Source organism: Chlorocebus sabaeus, chromosome 23 (genome assembly GCF_047675955.1).
Source record: "Chlorocebus sabaeus isolate Y175 chromosome 23, mChlSab1.0.hap1, whole genome shotgun sequence".
In the NCBI taxonomy this organism is placed as follows: domain Eukaryota; kingdom Metazoa; phylum Chordata; class Mammalia; order Primates; family Cercopithecidae; genus Chlorocebus; species Chlorocebus sabaeus.
This window is the reverse complement of record NC_132926.1, coordinates 20,218,291-20,236,948: the sequence shown is the minus strand read 5'-3', so window position 1 is coordinate 20,236,948 and position 18,658 is coordinate 20,218,291. Positions and strand designations below refer to the sequence as shown.

The 18,658-nt window shown below is 36.2% G+C and overlaps 1 protein-coding gene across 1 annotated transcript in view; it reads left to right on the top strand.

Annotated features, from left to right (window-relative positions):
* GABRG2 (gamma-aminobutyric acid type A receptor subunit gamma2) overlaps window positions 1-18,003 on the top strand; it is an 89,760-nt gene extending 71,757 nt beyond the window's left edge. The window contains exons 7-9 of the mRNA XM_008015221.3: window positions 4,946-5,098; window positions 11,580-11,785; window positions 15,577-18,003. Of these exons, the coding sequence (XP_008013412.1) occupies window positions 4,946-5,098; window positions 11,580-11,785; window positions 15,577-15,852 (635 nt within the window). The 3' untranslated portion in view covers window positions 15,853-18,003. The remainder of the gene's footprint in view (window positions 1-4,945; window positions 5,099-11,579; window positions 11,786-15,576) is intronic.
* Window positions 18,004-18,658: the final 655 nt, after the last annotated feature.

Below are 18,658 nucleotides of genomic sequence, written 5' to 3'. Positions count from 1 at the left end.
CATTTTGGTGCCAACTGAGTGGCAATATTTGACAACTTTTTGTTTCTGTCATGTTTATCCAAGACATTTAAGAATAAAATATGTTTTTATATACTTCCAGATTATCTTCCTAAAAGTTCACTTCATTGTATATCCCCACCAAGAGTGTGTACCTCTGATCCCTGTCCACATATTTTTCAGGACCAAACATTACCAAGGAATTTATTTTTTCCTCAATCTGCCAGGCTGACAATGAAATACTATTATTAGATGTTGGATTTCACTGATCCCCTCTGAAGTTGAGTTTTCAAATATTTTGTATTTATAAGTTTTTCATTCATGTTTTAGCTTAGTTAAAAATTTAGGTTTTTTTTTTTCTCCTCAATGACAAATTGGAATTCCTTATGTATTGGTGATATTAGCCTTTGAATTCTTATTTATTTTGGAAATATCTCACCACATTCAAATGTGATGTTTTGCCTTTTAAAACTGGTTATTGCAGTCATTCTTTTTCTTTTCTTTTCTTCCTTCTTTCTTTCTTTCTTTTTTTTTTTTTTTTTTTTTTTAACAAAGTCTCACTGTCACCCACGCTGGAGTGCAGGAGTCTGAGGTGTGGTAGAAGGATGTCCTTCCACCCACTGCAACCTGCAACCTCCACCTCCCAGGCTCAAGGGATCCTCCTACCTCGGTCCCTGGAGTAGCTGGGACTACAGGTGCATGCCGCGATGCCTGGCTAATTTTTGGTATTTTTTTTTTGTAGTGATGGGTTTTCACTATGTTGCCCAGGCTGGTATTGAACTCCTGGACTCAAGCAATCCATGTGCCTTGTGCTCCCCAAGTGAGGGGATTACAGGTATGAGCCACGGTGCCCAGATAGCAGTCTTGATAACACAGAAGTCTTACATTTTACACAGTCAATCCATAACTTTTTTCCTTTATGCCTTTTAAATTTTATGTTATACTTGACAAAGCTTTTTCCACACTAAGATTATATAGATATTCTATAGTTTTCATTCTGTAGTATTTATATTCGCTCATAAATTTGGATCTTTGTTCCATGTTAAATTTATTTTGTGTGTTAGAGTGAGGTACAGATCTAATTTCAGAAAACAATTTTCCCAAATGAAAACTCAATCAACTCTCCTGCATGCCTTTGGTCAAAATCAGCCTCATGGATTTATGCCCCCAATTCAAGTGTTTAATGAGGGATGCTAAAGCTAGATCGAATGCATTGTCCCAGAACATCTCTCTGTCTATCTGGGTTGTAGAAAAAGAATAATCTTATGTCCTTTTAACACACTTAATTTAGAATCAGTTATGAGGCCCCCTATGTCTTAATCTCCACATTACCTAATACACTGCTCTATGCATAGCAGTGATTAAACATATCTGTGGGCTTTAAAAAGGAGCTAGAGAAAGGAATGTAAAGAAGAGTACAGCACTATTTATGCCCTCAAAGTTAACCTAGTAGAATAAGATATACTTTATTCAACTATGTTTTAGTTGAGTAAGAATGGCGAGAGAGGAACAAAATAAAGATACATTTGATACTTTGTTTTTTACCATCCTGACAAAGCATTTAGGATATTTACAGATAATATATGCAAACCATTCAGCCCAGTGTCTACACATAGTAGGCTTTCATGACTGGCAACTTGAAAATTATTTTCTATTATGTCAGGGGTTCAATAGAGGCAAAGACTTCTTTACCGTGGAATCTTCAAGTTTTTAAGATGAGATAGTTTCATGTAGAAAATAAGAACCTAAACACTCCACTAAATATTAAATTTTAAAACTACCGTATGGTTATTTACCACTACAGCTTAAAAAAAAACCCCACATTGATACTCTCTTCCTAAAACTAGACATAAGAATTTCACACAAAAAAAGATCAACATTAATGAGTGTTGTTTGAAATTATATGTCTCTGCTCTTCAATCATAGCCTTCATCTATAAACTCTAAATTAAGACCAAAGCAGGAATGAAACTAATAAATAAAATACTATAACTTTAATGTCATATGTTAGGATAAATCAATAGGAGGAATAAATCTGAAGTGGCAGAAATAACTACCTTTGACTTGCTTGGCATTTAAACCATTCAGGCTTGGGGAATCACTGATGCGGTACTTTAAGGGGATTTGATTTTATAGGCTCTTTAGCCCAGGAGGTTTTAGGAATACAGAAAGCGACGTGGCCTTGGAGATATGACAGGCATCAGGCTGTCACCGTGAAGCTGCCTGGCTTTTAAATGGCTTGTTCTCAAGTTTGAGTCCATAATCCACTGGTAGAAAAGCTGTAGACTTGCTGGCAATGGTGAGAGATGCTCAGAAGCCATTACCTTATAATAGAAATTGATAGATAAGTGGACGATGGAAGTTTAGACTGTGACCTAAAGGGAAGTGGAGAATTGAATTGAGGTAATTATCTTGTTAACTTTGGACAAAATTAAAGTTCACCTTTAAAAATGCCAGATCATTAATACCAAAGTGCAGATCCTCATTCACTTACATGATAAGGTGAAAAGAAGTTACTAAAATTGTCTAGCTTTATTTAAAACATTATAATTCATAATTTTTTATTTAAACATATTTAAAATGTGCGGAAAGCTCAAGGACTGGGAAAATAGGAGAAAAGGTACCCCTAAATATTATTATTTAAATGAAAAATCTTCTTTTATTACTTTGCTTTTCCTAACTGGAATAAGAGAGGATGTATTTGCCTTTAGTATTCTGATCAAAGAAATGAGAAAGAAAAAGATGGATGTTAATAGAGGTCATCTCAAATTAAATCTTTTTACTCTTCAATCATAGCCTGTGTCTATTATATTCTAAATTAGGACAAAAGCAGAGACCAAACTAATTTATGAAATTCTATGGCTTTAAATAGCTTATGTTCAATAAATTAACATAGGGAAGCATATGCTGTGGGAATTAGCTAAAATCTATTATCATTGATAAAAAATTTCTACCTTCAAGTCTTTAGGCACAGTTGCTAAATAATTGCTACTTATTGATCTCTGAGAGGAAACTGGTGTCCCATTGGAAGCCGAATTCCCTGATCAGTGCTAGGTCATGATCACTACATCAACCAGGTCTGACTTAAACAAGTAACTGTATGCCAAAAAGCAGTGTTAAGAGGCATTCAAAACCCCACTTAGGAAACAATGCAACATTAGGCAACAGTCTACTCCCTCAAAGAGCATCCAGTAAAGGTCTTTCTATTTCAGCAGCTTTGCGGGGTATGGGTAAAGCTTGAGAGTGGGAAAGAAAAACTAGACTGAGTAGTAATAACTCACCCCTCTAAGTCAATCTTCTCTGCATGAGGCTTCTAGGGCACCTTATTTTCAAATCAGATTAAATCAGGCATGTAAGTAGGGAAACGTAGGCACAAAGCCAACTAATCAAGCTAAAAGATATGATTTGAATTTAATTATCTATGCATTTTAGAGCAAAATATAACTTAGCAAAGAAAAAAGAAGCAACATTTGAAAAGCTATCTCATTTATTCATCCCACATTGTGAGTGCAGATACAATATTTGAAACTGATATGCTCTAAGAGTATTTTAAAAAGGTGTAGTAACTGGGATGTGTTCCTGTAGTATATTTTCTGATTTTAAAAATTAAAATGCTTTAAAATTTTACTTGGGATAATTCAAAATGAACGACATGGAATTTTAACAGCAATTTATGCATCATGACTTTAAAAAGTCAGAGACTTCAAACTGTGTCACAATAAATTGTTCTCATGCACGGCTACGTGGTTATTCCTTTATTCTTTTAGTAGTTTTTCTAAATATATTCTCTGGATTATTTACATAAATTTTGCTGTTTTTTTTTTTTTTTTTTTTTGAGAAGGAGTCTCGCTCTGTTGCCCAGTCTGGAGTGCAGTGGCACAATCTCAGCTTACTACAATCACCACCTCCCGGGTTCACGCCATTCTCCTGCCTCAGCCTCCCGAGTAGCTGGGACTACAGGCGCCCGCCACCTCACCCGGCTAATTTTTGTATTTTTAGTAGAGATGGGGTTTCACCTTTTTAGCCAGGATTGTCTCAATCTCCTGACCTTGTGATCCGCCCACCTTAGCTTCCCAAAGTGCTGGGATTACAGGCGTGAGCCACCATGCCAGGCCAAATTTTGCTTTTTAATTCAAAGGTTCCATAATGTATCTTCTTGATTTTTAGAGAATTTTATCTGTAGAATTTATAAAGGCATGAATTCATTTGCACAATTACTTGACAAATATTACTGAATGCCTGTTTGGAGTCATGCAGAAGGCTAAGTACTAGCATTTGCAATGGTGGGCTTAAATGGGCACTGTTTGTGGACTCACGCAGATAAAGTCCAGTGGGGGGAAAGATACTGCAAAAATCACCACACGAATGAAGATTCAAAATTTAAAGTAACTGCTATGAAGGAAAACCATATGATTCAATTAACATGTGAAAAAATGTCACATCATAGGAATTTAGTTATACATTCTGAGTAAAATGTTCATTTATTAGTGTCAAGCACCACGATATTCCTGTCTGGTTTTTATAGATAAAGATTTTATCCTAAGAAATAAGAGGAAATTGTTACAAAACCTAGAATGAATTGCAGGCAAGATATGCACAATGTAGAAATACTGTTCCCTGCCCTTCTCACCAAACAAACATTTTTATAACGTTTGTGAAGTAGGAAGAGAGGACGTCAGAAAGCACAGAAAGAAGAAAATATATCAGTATGCTAAAAATGTTTCCTTCCATCTAGTAGACAAATTGCTTCCGAAAGAGTCAGGATTCAGTTCAGGTTGTGTTTCGTTTTTGTTTTTTAACCCAAGTGGGCAAAAATAGTTTTCACCATACCACTTGTAGAAAACTCTTAATTTAAATGTGTGTGCATGACCATTGAATATATGCTTATTTTAAAATGCTTTCCAGTGATTGATAAAGGGTTGTGTGGTGCTATCTTTGCTCTGTTCCAGGAGATTATGTGGTTATGTCTGTCTACTTTGATCTGAGCAGAAGAATGGGATACTTTACCATCCAGACCTATATCCCCTGCACACTCATTGTCGTCCTATCCTGGGTGTCTTTCTGGATCAATAAGGATGCTGTTCCAGCCAGAACATCTTTAGGTGAGACACCTTTGTTTATGTTGCAGTTTCTCAAGATAAGTGGCAAATACAAGTAATTTTTACTTCCATTTCTATGTTGATCTGCTTTCAATTTAGCCTGCAATTGCATAGAAATACCATTAGTTTCATGTTCAAGAGAATTGGCGTTTTTTAAAACAGTGTTTAAGGTTTCCTACTTCTGCAGTTTGGTTCTCCTTAGTTTCCTGGATAGGATTTCTTGAGTAACTTTTCTTAAGAAATTTTAGTTAACTAGTTTTTAAAAACTGTTTTAATATGAACAGATGTGTTTGTTTAGGTCTCTGGGTCATATGCTGAAGCTGCTTGCACCAGCTCGTGAAAGCTGATTGTGTTTCTCTCTTCCCAACTTAGTATTCGGTGATGTCACACTGATAACGTGAAATCAGCCAAGGAGGACATATTAAGAACATGGAAACAATAAAAATCAGGGCCTTCTATTTTCTAGAGTTAATTGTTACACATTTACCAGCACACCTTTGACTTTTGGCTATTTGCCACATGAGTAATTTTTGGGATAACATTTGAAGTAATTGGCTCTTTACAGAAGAGCCATGGAAAAAAATATTTTTGAGAAAACATATTTACCTGTGAAATTTTAGGAGAGAAAGCGACTCTTAAGATTATTTGCAATTTGCTCAATCTAATATATATGGCAACCTTTGTCTTGAATTTTCACATCTTTTTCTTCCCATGGGGAAGAAGACTCACACAGACTAAAACAAAGCCCAACACGTGAAACATTTTAAAACCTGAAGTGAAACTAAAGCTTGTGAGAGGTGAATAAAATTCAACACCCTTTCATCAGCTATGTAAAACCTAGAACCACATCTCTTGCTGACTGTCTAAAGAGTCAGTAGGGTGTAATAGCTAGGAAATTGGGTTTTGAAGTCCCACAAATATGGGTTTGACATCCCACATTTAGTATAACATTAGAATGTCATTTAATCTCTAATTCACAGTTTCCTCATATATAAAACATGTATAATTTCCTGCACCTAACTTATTGGGTTCTACTAGGGTTAAATAAAGTATTTGATGCAAATTGCACATAACAAAGTAAAGCCTCAGAAATGTTGGCTACTATAATCATTTTCTGACAAAATGGTCTGTACTAAGTTATTAAGCTGAGGGCAGAAGTGATTAGTGGGGGAAAAAAGACATCATTTGCATATCTGTCCTCTTCCAAACCTAATTTAGTTTCCCATCTGTTTCAAAAGAAAGTTATTTTGATTTTTCCTGTTATATGTGGTACTTTGTGTTACAAGTACTTCTCAAAAATTAAAATATCTTGTCTAATGCTACATGCTGAAACAAACCGCAAATATGTTGAGCCTATTACTTTAGGATCCTTACTCGTCACTGTGAATGGATATATACTGCATTACATGCTTCTATGTCTCTCGTCAGAATGTCAGTCTTGTACATCTCTAGTACAGTGCCTGGAACATGACTGGTACCTCAAATAATTGTTCAATTAATGTATACACTTATGAATGGATAGAGCAAATACATTGACGTATTCCAATCCACCCACTTCCCAAAAACATTTTAAGGATGAGATTTCCAATCAGTCCCTCCTCTTGAAGCCTGGATTCTTGCTGGCCAAAATCTCTCTCATTACTCTTTGGGTAGCTCATTTAACCCACTCAGTAAATGAGTATTCACTGGCAAAGGGTTATGGTGGAAGAAAGGATCAAAGTGAGTGAGTTTTGGAATGAGCGAGAGGCCCTTGAACAAACAGCAGACAGGTACTTCTATTTGTTTATAATTTATAAGTCAGGAATGCTCAATATTGTCTCTATGTCTTTTCTATTCTTCACAACACCTGCATGTAGAAGTTACTGTAATGATCATTATTATCACAATGTTTAGAGCTGAGCTAAGAAAGCAGAGTTGTTGCAAGGTTTGATGACATACACAAAGTCACAACATAAGGAAACAGTAGATCTGCACCTCAGCTGATGGGACATAGGTTTGCTCTGGGTAGGAGGCCTTGTTGAAGGCCAATTGTAGGTACAGATGAGAAGCGGAGCTTAGCCAGTTTCTCTATTTTAACTTTGCTGTCTCACTTTTCTAGATCAGTGCTCCTTAAATTTAATTGCACATTTAAGTCACTAGAGGACTTTTTGAAGTTCAGATGCTTCAGTTCAACCCCAAGAAATGTTCATCTAATGTGTTTAGAACATGACTTAGGTGTTAGGATTGAAAAACAAGCAAACAAAACATCCCCAGGTGATTCAAATGTGCAGTCACCTTTTATAATCCTGCTCTAGATTTCACTGAGTCCCATTACTTTTTCCAGTGTTTACAATCCAGAGTTAAATGAGATGACCTTAAGCACATGCAGAGCTTAAGCTTCTTGCCACAGAACAGTTAAGCCATGTTGTTTGATGAGCAAGATAAATTTATCCACGTGACTCAGAGATAATGGCTGTTTTCTGAGCACAGAGTCCTAGAGTATGGGTAGCCATCATCTTGGAGCATATAAAAGTGAATGTAGTTTGGTTCCCAGGTGGTAGTTGGTGAGGTGTATTTCTGGTGTACTGACAATGAATGAAATGAAAATACCATTTGGTATTTTTCACCCAACTGATTGGAGGTGAGGTAACATCCCTGAAGAGCTTACTTCATGCCAAGACTGGAGGAACTGGTAAAAGCTATGGATATATTTCATCTACCCCAGGTAAGAGAAGTCTAACTTATTTACTTATCAGAATGGAAGCGGTCTTATTGTTGGTTGAGGAGCCAATATAAACCATCCCTGCTCTGCCTCTCACTATTGATGTCACCGCCGTCTCTTTCCTGTGACTCCAGGCAGAGCCCTGAAAATATCCTGAGGAATTTGTTCAAGAGTCTACTTCTACATGGCTGTGATGAATGTCTATGTAGCCTAAATAACATTTTCCCAATTTGCTGGATCAGTATTTAACTTGCATGTCAGAATTTGTTTCTTCCAAATTATCGCATGTCACATTTAAAAAAAAAATTAACTAATCTATAGTACCTACCATAAATACTGACATTTTCACTTGTCAAGGGTCAAGTGTGGCCTCAGGCCTGATTGTAAAATGAAGGCCACAGTGCCAATTTAGTTTTTCAGTCCTCTGCAAAAATATCAGTTGTGATCAGGTACAATGAGGAACTTACATGAATTAATGCATAGACAACCTAATTAAATGTTTTTTAGTTTAAGAAATAGAACTTTCTTTCCTAAAATAAATACTATGAATACCTAATATTTATTGGGATTTTACTAGGTATTGGTACCTTACACACATTTTTAAATTTAATCTTCACAAGAGACTGATAAGGTTCCCCATCATTATCACCACCACTCCCAGTTTGTAGATGAGGATCTCAAACCTCCCTAAGGTTCTACCATGACAACATGGAAGATGCCAGACCCATAGCACCTCCCCAGTCGGGAATCTACAATAGGTCCCATCTCTGGCGTTTCATTCCACATATTTTTCATGTATTTATGGAGCTAAAATACTGTGGTTCAGAGCACAGTATTTGATGTCGGGCTGCCTAGGTTTGTATCTTATCTCTACCACTTTCTATCTTGAACAAATTTTTATTCTTCCAGTGCTCAGTGTTTGTTACCTGTAATAATAATACTTACATTATAGAATCATTATAAGGATCTTGTGAGATAATAGAGAAAAATTGCTTGACACAGTACCTGGCCAAAGGAAAAGATCAATAACTACTGTTTTTTGCAATCAAAAATATCTCCCAAAAGTCATAATTATGGATTCCTATTATCAAATGTAGATTGAGCATCTTTGATCTTTCATGTATATACTATGCATTGATTCATTGTTTCACACATACATTGGGCTAACATTTATTGAGTCCCAGTCCACTGCATTAAGACAGATTGTGTTGTCGTAGAGTATACAGACTAGAAAGGGAAAATGGTTATTACATAATCAGTAATAGTATAGAAAAGAGCCGATGGTATTTATAAACGTAGTTCACTTGATCACCTCTTTCCTCTATTAAAGGCTACCTTTCCTCTATCGTTATTTCAACCAACACTAGTCTTTCCACTCTCTGGAATTTCATAACACAGTATGTATTTAGGAAACTTTCACATTAAGTTACACTTAAATGACCTAAGAGAACCACATGGTTCTTGGAAATGTAGCTAAACCCTTCAAAAATGGCTCAAAGACTTGAACAATTAGGAAGATAACAGCAATTTTATTTCCTCTTACTTATCCTTTCTTCAAGAGTGTTTTTGCTTTTCTCAGTTTTCTTCTAAGCATATTCTACCAGTTACCTACTTATTAGAGAGTAAAAGCTTTACCTCTTTTCCTGTATGACACTGGTGCTTTTCTCAGTATCTTCTTCTCTTGCCCTCCAAGTCTCTCTACCTCTTGCTTTCTTCTCTTTCTTTCTTTCTCTTTCTTTCTTTCTCTTTCTTTCTTTCTCTTTCTTTCTTTCTCTTTCTTTCTTTCTTTCTTTCTTTCTTTCTTTCTTTCTTTCTTTCTTTCTTTCTTTCTTTCTTTCTTTCTTTCTCTCTCTCTCTCTCTCTCTCTTCTTTCTTTCTTTTCATCTTTCTCTCTCCCTTCTCTCTCTTTCTTTCTTTTCAACTTTCTCTCTCTCTTCTTCCTCTCCCCTCCCTCCCTCCCTCCCTCCCTCACTTCTTTCCTTCCTTCCTTCCTTCCTTCCTTCCTTCCTTCCTTCCTTCCTTCCTTCCTTCCTTCCTTCCTTCCTTCTTTCCCTCCTTCCTTTCTTTCTTTCTTCACAGAGGCTGGAGTGCAATGCCATGATTGCAGCTTACTGCAACCCCCGCCTCCCAGGTTCAAGTGATTCTCCTGCCTCAGCCTCCCGAGTAGCTGGGATTACAGGCACCCGCCACCACGTCCAGATAATTTTTTGTATTTTTAGTAAAGACGAGGATTCACCATGTTGGCCAGGCTGGTCTCGAACTCTTGATCTCATGATCCACCCACCTCGACCTCTCAAAGTACTGGAATTTCAGGTGTGAGCCATCATGCCTGGCCCGACCTCTTTATTTTGAAGTTTCCCTAGCACTTCCATTTGACACAGGAAAATCTGACTGTCCCCTAGAAGTCTCTTGGTTAACAGTAATAGTCATGATTGCACATCATTAAATGATGCAAACGTTATTTTCATTTCTGTCCCCCATAAGAAATATAAATAACAAAACCTGGTAAAGGTGTGGGATTATTGCTTTTAGAGTGCAAAAAGATGCTTCCACTCAGGATTAGAAATGCCGAACTAGAATCGTAGAATGGTAAGCTAGGTAGACCTTCAAAGAGTTAGTACCACAGATGAGAAAACTGAGGCCTAGAGTGTTAAGATGACTTAAGTTCCTATAGCAAGAGCTAGAACCTATTTGAATATTGAATCCATGTTGCTTTTAGTATAAATAACACAACTTTTACATAGGAGATCTCCTCATCCTTCTCTGGTTGATAAATATAGGTTGTCTTGACATTGTTCCCTGTCACTAAACAATCACTGGAGAGGACAGGTTTGGATAGGTGCTGTTGTATAATTAGTAAAGTAAGAGCTTTGAAATCAGACATGTAATTTCTGTGTTCAATTCTGTCTGCTACTTACCAACTATTGGATGAAGTACTGGTTATTTAGCCTTGTTCTTCTGTCTACATATTCAGAATGAAAATACTTGCTGTGAAGATTCAAAGGAACAATGTATATGAAGTGCTTATCATTGCGCTTGTCAGAAGGAAGTTTTCAGTAAATATTACTTATTATGTTACTTCTGAGATACTTATTTTAATCCTATAATAATCTAAAAAGAATCCATCAATCAGAGCATGCCACTTACACATAACCCACCTCCTCTATTTAACATCTTTGAATAATTTCTCCTTGCACTTGGAACAAAGTGTAAACTGTCTACATGTGCCACATTTTATAACTTCCTTTTTACCAAAATAATCTTAAGCCCCTTGTCCCTCCCCAGGTGCCAGGTCTTCTAAAAATTTAAAAAACAGACAAGATTTCTCTTTCTCAGAACCCTCCCTTAATCAAATAATAATCAAAAGGTTAGTTTCTTCTTACATTTTAAGCTTTACTTTAAACATCAACTCCTCAAAAAGGTCTTCTCGGAACCTTCCATCTAACTAGATTCTCACCATCCCTGTATTCTCCATGGCACATTCCATAATGTGACATTACACTTTTCTTTGCTGACATGATTCACGGTATATCTCTCTCACTAAAATATAAGTTACATAAAGGTCAGAACAAATCTATTCATCAGTGTTTGTCATTTTAACTGATACATAGTAGACAGACAATAAATATTTGTAAATAGAGTGAATTAATTCCACTTATACCTCCTTTCCCGTTGTTGAAACTGCCCATCAGAAGTCATGAAACAAGTGTAGTTTCACAAGTGACTCAGTTACCCAGCTTGCTTATGCAATCACATGACCTGATATATTGTACCTCTCTTCAGGTATCACCACTGTCCTGACAATGACCACCCTCAGCACCATTGCCCGGAAATCGCTCCCTAAGGTCTCCTATGTCACAGCGATGGATCTCTTTGTATCTGTTTGTTTCATCTTTGTCTTCTCTGCTTTGGTGGAGTATGGCACCTTGCATTATTTTGTCAGCAACCGGAAACCAAGCAAGGACAAAGATAAAAAGAAGAAAAATCCTGTATGTATCATTTCCCATTGGGACCATTGAAATTTTTATGATTTTGGTTTAGTTTGTTTTCATTAGCCTATCTGCAGGCTAAGGCTCAGCAATTGGGGCTCCAAGATGAAAACAGAATGTATGAGTTTGGCCAGGCCATAATGATTCATTTATGGTCATTAGTTACTTGAGGGAGACTCAAGTCTGTTTCTATTTTTCTCTCTCTGTCAGAATTTTTATGCAAATATAGTTACCTGCTCTCTTTATTTTGTGGAGACTAAAGTCATTGTTGAGAAATGCAACCTTCTTCTAGTTGCTATTATTCCAGGTTTCACTGATTTTTTGAGATCGGGTGTCGCTGTGTCGCCCAGGCTGGAATGCAGTGGCAGGATCTCAGCTTACTGCAACCTCTGCCTCCTGGGTTCAAGCAATTCTCCTGCCTCAGCTTCCCGAGTATCTGGGACTATAGGCGCACACCACCAAGCCTAGCTAATTTTTATATTTTTAGTAGAGACAGGATTTCACCATATTGGTCAGGCTGGTCTGTAACTCCTGACCTCAGGTGATCCACCTGCCTCAGCCCCCCAAAATGCTGGGATTAGAGGCGTGAGCCACTGTGCCTGGCCACGATAATATTATTAAATTACTGATGTTTTAAATTAAAATTTCCATCTAAGGCATTCCACTAGGAAGCTATAAGGTCCTTGAAGTTTCAAGGGTGACTATATTTTTGCAAATGATTTAGTGTGTGTGTGGAGGTGGAGTTTGTGTATTGTCACTAGAGAATTTCTATTTGTTTCATTCTCGAAAGGTATCTTTTTGTTTTTAAAACAAGTGATTTACTATTATATGGGCAAGTTAGTTAGCCTCTTTGCGTGTGTGTGTATATATATATATATATAATTTAAAAACACTTGTCTTGTGGGACTGCTATGAGAAATAAATGTGACAATGAAGGGCAGAAAAATTAAACCCAAAATATTACATAGTGCTCGACACATGAGTGTACTTAACATTAGTAGTTGGTGATGATAGTTGATTTTGATGATTTATACACTTACCAGCCTGGATTGACTTCAGTGCCATGGTTTGAAAACGGGGAAGATGACTTCTACTTGCCACCAGACTTCAAATAGTGAGGATGAGGCACAAATACAAATGCCTAAAGCAACTGTTTTTTATTGTGAGTGTTGAGGAGAGCACATAGTTACCCATTTACACACCTGAACAAAGTGGCTGGCTCATAGAACTCCCCATGAAAGTTAAGGTCCATTCCCTTCCAAGATATGGGCAAAGAGAATCACCTGACTGTCCTGGATCCTGGTCTTCTGCTTTGAGAGCCGTAATAGTCTCTAGCTATCCAACCCAGAGACTTTGGAGGTTGAATTTTAAGGAGGGAATTTAGCTGATTCTAGGTTGTATTCCGATGCAGCTCCAGAAACCCAAGTGAAATACTGCAAGAGTAATGTGTTTATCTGAATGTAAGATTTTGAAACATGTAAAGAAAGAAACGTCATTATTCTTGATTTTTAAAAAAAATGCTTGTCTTTAATTGCTCAAATATTTACAATGCTTTATGCAGTCCTTCCCTTCCCTGTCTGTTTTGCCTCTCTCTGACTTTCCATTTTCTCTATCCTTGTTTTATTTTCCTTGTTGTGTTGTTTTTGTTTGCTCCCTCTTGTTCACTTTCCATTTCACTCTCCCTCAAGAAGGTGGTTCTTTTGAGAGTTGGCATATTACCTGCCAGCTATAACAAGGACGTGAGGACTGACTTTCAAACAAGTTCTGATGAGTCCTTTGGAAAAAGCCCCTTGGCACTCTGTCAGCTAGGCCATTGCAGAGTGGATTTTGTTGCAAAGATAGAGGCAGATTCCTTTATTCAGGGTCATGGAAATGGCAGAAGAAGACAAGGCAGAGGAGAACAGGATAAAAAAAATTGAGAAAATGAAATTACCTGAGAATTTCATGCACTTCTTTTTAGGCAATTAGATGATTTATCAGAGCTAGCAAGAAAATAAACTGGGAATGAGAAGCTGAAAGTTTATTTTCCTGTTTAATATGCCTTTTGGATAATTGTGTCAAGACTCACCTATTAAATTATCCTTGATGATAATTAGAAAATAGAATCATGGTATTTTTAAACAGGGGAACCAGGCAATAGAAAACTTCCTCACAGTTGAACAACTCTGGCTTCTTCAGTCAAATAATTGTAGATTAATTTATTAAAAATTTCACTAGTAATTGCAAAATTACACTTAACTTTAAGCAAATACTTTATCCCAAGCTCAGAACTCTCCTTCTGTGTTTATAATTTCAGTTCATTTCACTTACTATGTTTTCAAAATGTATTTTTAATTTATCTTGTCTCTCTCTCTTTTTTCTTTTCTTTTTGTCTCCTTTTTATTAAAAACAAATGCAATTCTCTTTTCTGTCTACACACCCAAAGCTTCTTCGGATGTTTTCCTTCAAGGTATAATGTTTTTGGAATGGAAATTCACTGCATGCAACTGCTGAATTTAACTATTAATGCTTACATGGTGTTTTATTTTGTTTTATGACTAGATATTTAAGCATTCTACTAGAGATAATATGTTGGAGAAAGTTCTATAGACTTCTAGAGTTGATTCAGCAACTATACACTAATTCACATAGGTATTAATCTTACACCAAGCTAAAAAGCTATAATCCTTATGAGCTGTCATAGGTAAAGAAGGCTGCTTTATCCATCAAAGTCAAAATGAGCTTCCTCTTTTCAGATGAAAATGGGATTGAGTCTTACTGGTTACACCTACTAAGTTTGTACTCTTTTAAAACTAAAATTTAACTCTGTAAATCTTAATTCAAAATGGATTGGTTCATTATTGTTTCGTAAACTTAATGATTTCTGTTTTTCTGAACTTTACCTGTAAGTTCTATAAGAACAATATTCGTTTTGAAAGGCTTTGAGTTAAAATATCCATTCCTTGTTTCCAAAGTGATCCTTGGGCCTGTTGGCTCTACCATAATATGTTGCAATGAGATTTCTATTTAAATATAATAGCTGATTCCATGATGTTAGAATTTCTGTTTACATTATCCTAAAACTAAATCATCCAAATTAACATTAAATGTATCATATACTTGTATAGAAATTTACTAACTGGTCTAGCAGGAAATTTGCCAAGTAGTAACATTCTTTTCTCAACTTCCGTTCACATGTAGGTAAACATTGTTGGCATTCTTAAGCTTATAGATGGTGAATATTAGGAAAAATATCATAGTGCTTTAAAACATAAGCCATACCTTTGTGGATAAAATCAGGAGAATTCTATACTTATATAGATTTTAACATTTTCTATTAACAACATGTAATACATTTGCTCAGTGTAACGGGTTTTCTATTTGCCTATAACTAAGCATGACACAATATTTGATTTCAGAATTGATGCATTTTTATTTATCTGTTCTACTCACATGCAGCACCATTAAATGCATTCATGTAACCAACTTCACATCTAATAGTTACTAGAATAAGACTCCATGTGGTTTTATTTAAATCTTTAACTTTGAGTTCTTTTGGTGTTCAATCTCCTTGCTATAGCTATTAGCTTGATGATATTATTTTCAGCTGCACTGCTTAAGCTCAAAATTTGAAATCTGCAAATGTGCTATCTTTCTAAGTTCAATTTTACCATTGTAGATCATGATGTCATAGCAATTTCCTGAGTACCCATTTTCAGATTCATCATCACATTGGTGACATTGTGGAAAAACAGACTAGGATCTCTCAAGAACAACTAACTGATCCCTCTCCTTCCCTACCCTCATCCCAGGCCCCTACCATTGATATCCGCCCAAGATCAGCAACCATTCAAATGAATAATGCTACACACCTTCAAGAGAGAGATGAAGAGTATGGCTATGAGTGTCTGGACGGCAAGGACTGTGCCAGTTTTTTCTGCTGTTTTGAAGATTGTCGAACAGGAGCTTGGAGACATGGGAGGATACATATCCGCATTGCCAAAATGGACTCCTATGCTCGGATCTTCTTCCCAACTGCCTTCTGCCTGTTTAATCTGGTTTATTGGGTCTCCTACCTCTACCTGTGAAGAGGTATGGGTTTTATTGATATGGGTCTTATTCACTGAGTCTCATGGAGAGATGTCTGTTCTAAGTCCACTTAAATAATCCTCTATGTAGTTGATAATGATCTGAATTTGTTTCTATGTCCAAACCTGGTAAATTTTATAATGTCATATTGTTTGTGCCCAGCCCTCCTTTGGTTAGTGTACTTTGAACTTCAATGTTTGCTGTGTTTCAAACCTGCAAGGCAAAGTAAAATTAGAGCAAGAACATTCAAACCAAATAATATATTTTTCAGCTACAGCAAATGAAACAGTGAAAGCCCTGACTATTTACAGTGGTGGTATCCTTACTAGATTCATAATGCAATTAGATAGAAAAGGTCCAAAACTGTACCCTATGTTCACTACGGGTCAAGTTGTGATACATTTGATCCCAATAGAATACCTCTCTCATTTAAGAAAAATCACAATTCACTTTAAATATGAAAGCCTAGTCCAGAAATCTATTACGCCTTTATCTCAAAATAGGAAGAAAATTTCCTCCATATTCATGTACAATGATGTAAATATTTCAATAACTTAGAATGCTTCAAGTTTAGTGCATGCATCTCTTTAGATCCAAAATAAATGGATTGAAGTTATCATCCTATTGTCTTTTATTTTGTGTCCTTGGGCTATAAAAGAATCCTGAATGTAATTATAAGGATTTGGGTTTGGAAATGGAGGGAGTAATTTTCATTGCCTTCTCCCTCATGCATGAAGATTCGAACAGCTTATTTTTTCCTTGTATTACATATTACAACACTTTAAGTAAAATGTAGACTGAATAATCAACATTTGCCACCTCTAAATATGCCCAATTTCATAACTAGAGTATAAAGTAATTGTATGTGCTTGCCGCTATTTTTTCTTCCTTTTAGGATGATAGATCATAACAGAACTTATTCTCCATTTCAAGATCTGCTTCTAGTGATTGTGAGTGCCTTGTGGGCAGAATCCTTGTCATTTCCTCTTTGGGTCCATAGCACCTTGCATAGTGCCTGGCACATAGTTGGTGCTCAATAAATATGGTTTGAAGTGAATTGCCCTCAGATGCTTCTGGCAAATCTCTGTGCTGGCCTGAAACCAGTGATTCATCTTCTCACATAGGTGTTGTCAAGTGATATTTGATTTTGTAAAAATAACCAGTAGGATCCAAAGAATTTTAGCTATTTATGTTCATCTTCAAAAATTCATTTTAGGCAAAGTCCATACTCCTTTTAAAACAATATTTATGTCCTATGTTTGTGTATAGAGATGACTCTACTAGGGCATAATTAGAGTTTGTGTATTATTTTTCCAGGTTTGGGGATGAGTCAGTCCTTACCCATCCACAATTTTGTTTGTGAACTTATAACAGGAATAAGTAAAATTCATACCTGACTAGTGTTTGGAATGTAGTATTCTGTGTGAAAAAGTACTGAAGATTAGATTTTAAAAACCGAAAAAACAAAAATGAATGACTTACATAGAGGTTGAGCCAATGACTGTGGTCTCATTAGATTATATTGTAATTAAACAAAGCAGTTTCTCCAGACTTAAAACATGATGAGTTGAGCTCTATCTTCATGTACTCATCCTGAATCCTTATTTTTCTAAAATAGCACCCTTTGTTAATTATTTTTATGGAAATTATTACTGTTATAATTAAGTCATAGCTAGTATAACTTTACAGATAACCTAAAAACAATAGAAGAGAGAGCAGCTTTGTCAGTATAAAACCATGTAAAGTCATCATCAAGTCATCTGGATGAATCTTGAAACACATTTAGCTGCCAGTTTTACAAACCTTTAATATATCAGTGCTCCAGTATATAACCTCAAACAAATGTAAATAGAATGAATTATTTTCTTGTTTTGAATTGTCAATATATTAAATGTTGACTCTTTGGGAGAGTTGTTGGCAAGTTTCATTGGTGAGAAACATGTTATTGTCAACTTGAAATGTGTTCTGTAACGGGGACACTACAAAAAGCTAGCTTTCCAATGTGTGCATAGTATTGGCAATATGAACATATATATTATATATAATCTAATACTTATTATAAGCTGCTCCCTGTCTATGTATTTGGAAACCTTTTCACAAAGGGAATTGCCTAACATGTGGACTTTTACAATAAAAATGCTGCATTCTAATCCATGGTGGCATCTCAGTAGTCTGGTAGGACTGTTTGTCTTAGAGATTGTGACCTCTCTTTCCTGTCTCATTTCCCCAAATCCCCTGTCAGTGAGCTTTATTTGTGAGCTGTGTGACTGTGTTTTGCATGGCGGTACTCTTCACCTCAAAAAAATTAAGAGAGGCATGTGGGTTGTAGAGTGAAGAAGAAAGGCAGATATATAATAAAGTAAGTAAAAATTCAAGCCTTCTCTACCTCAAGAATTTTGGTGTGGTTAACATTAATTCCAGTGCCAGACAAAGTTGGAATCCCAGCTTTACTATTTACTAGTTGTTAGACAATTGTCGATTCAGCCTTTAGAATCCTCCATTAAAAATAATTTATGTATTTGTTTATTTGTTTAGAGATGGGGTCTCCCTCTGTCACTCAGTCTGAAGTGCAGTGGCACAATAATAGCTCACTGAAGCTTCAAACTTCTGTGCTAAAGCGTTCCTCCTGACCCAGCCTCCTGAATAGCTGGAACTACGGACACATGCCACCATGCCCAGCTAGAAGTCTCCATTTTAACAGCTATAAATTAGGTATACTAATGCTTACCTCTGTAATGACACACAACAAATGGTCAAAAGCTCTCTCCCTCACTTCCAACGCCTTCCATGCACTGTTGTCATGCT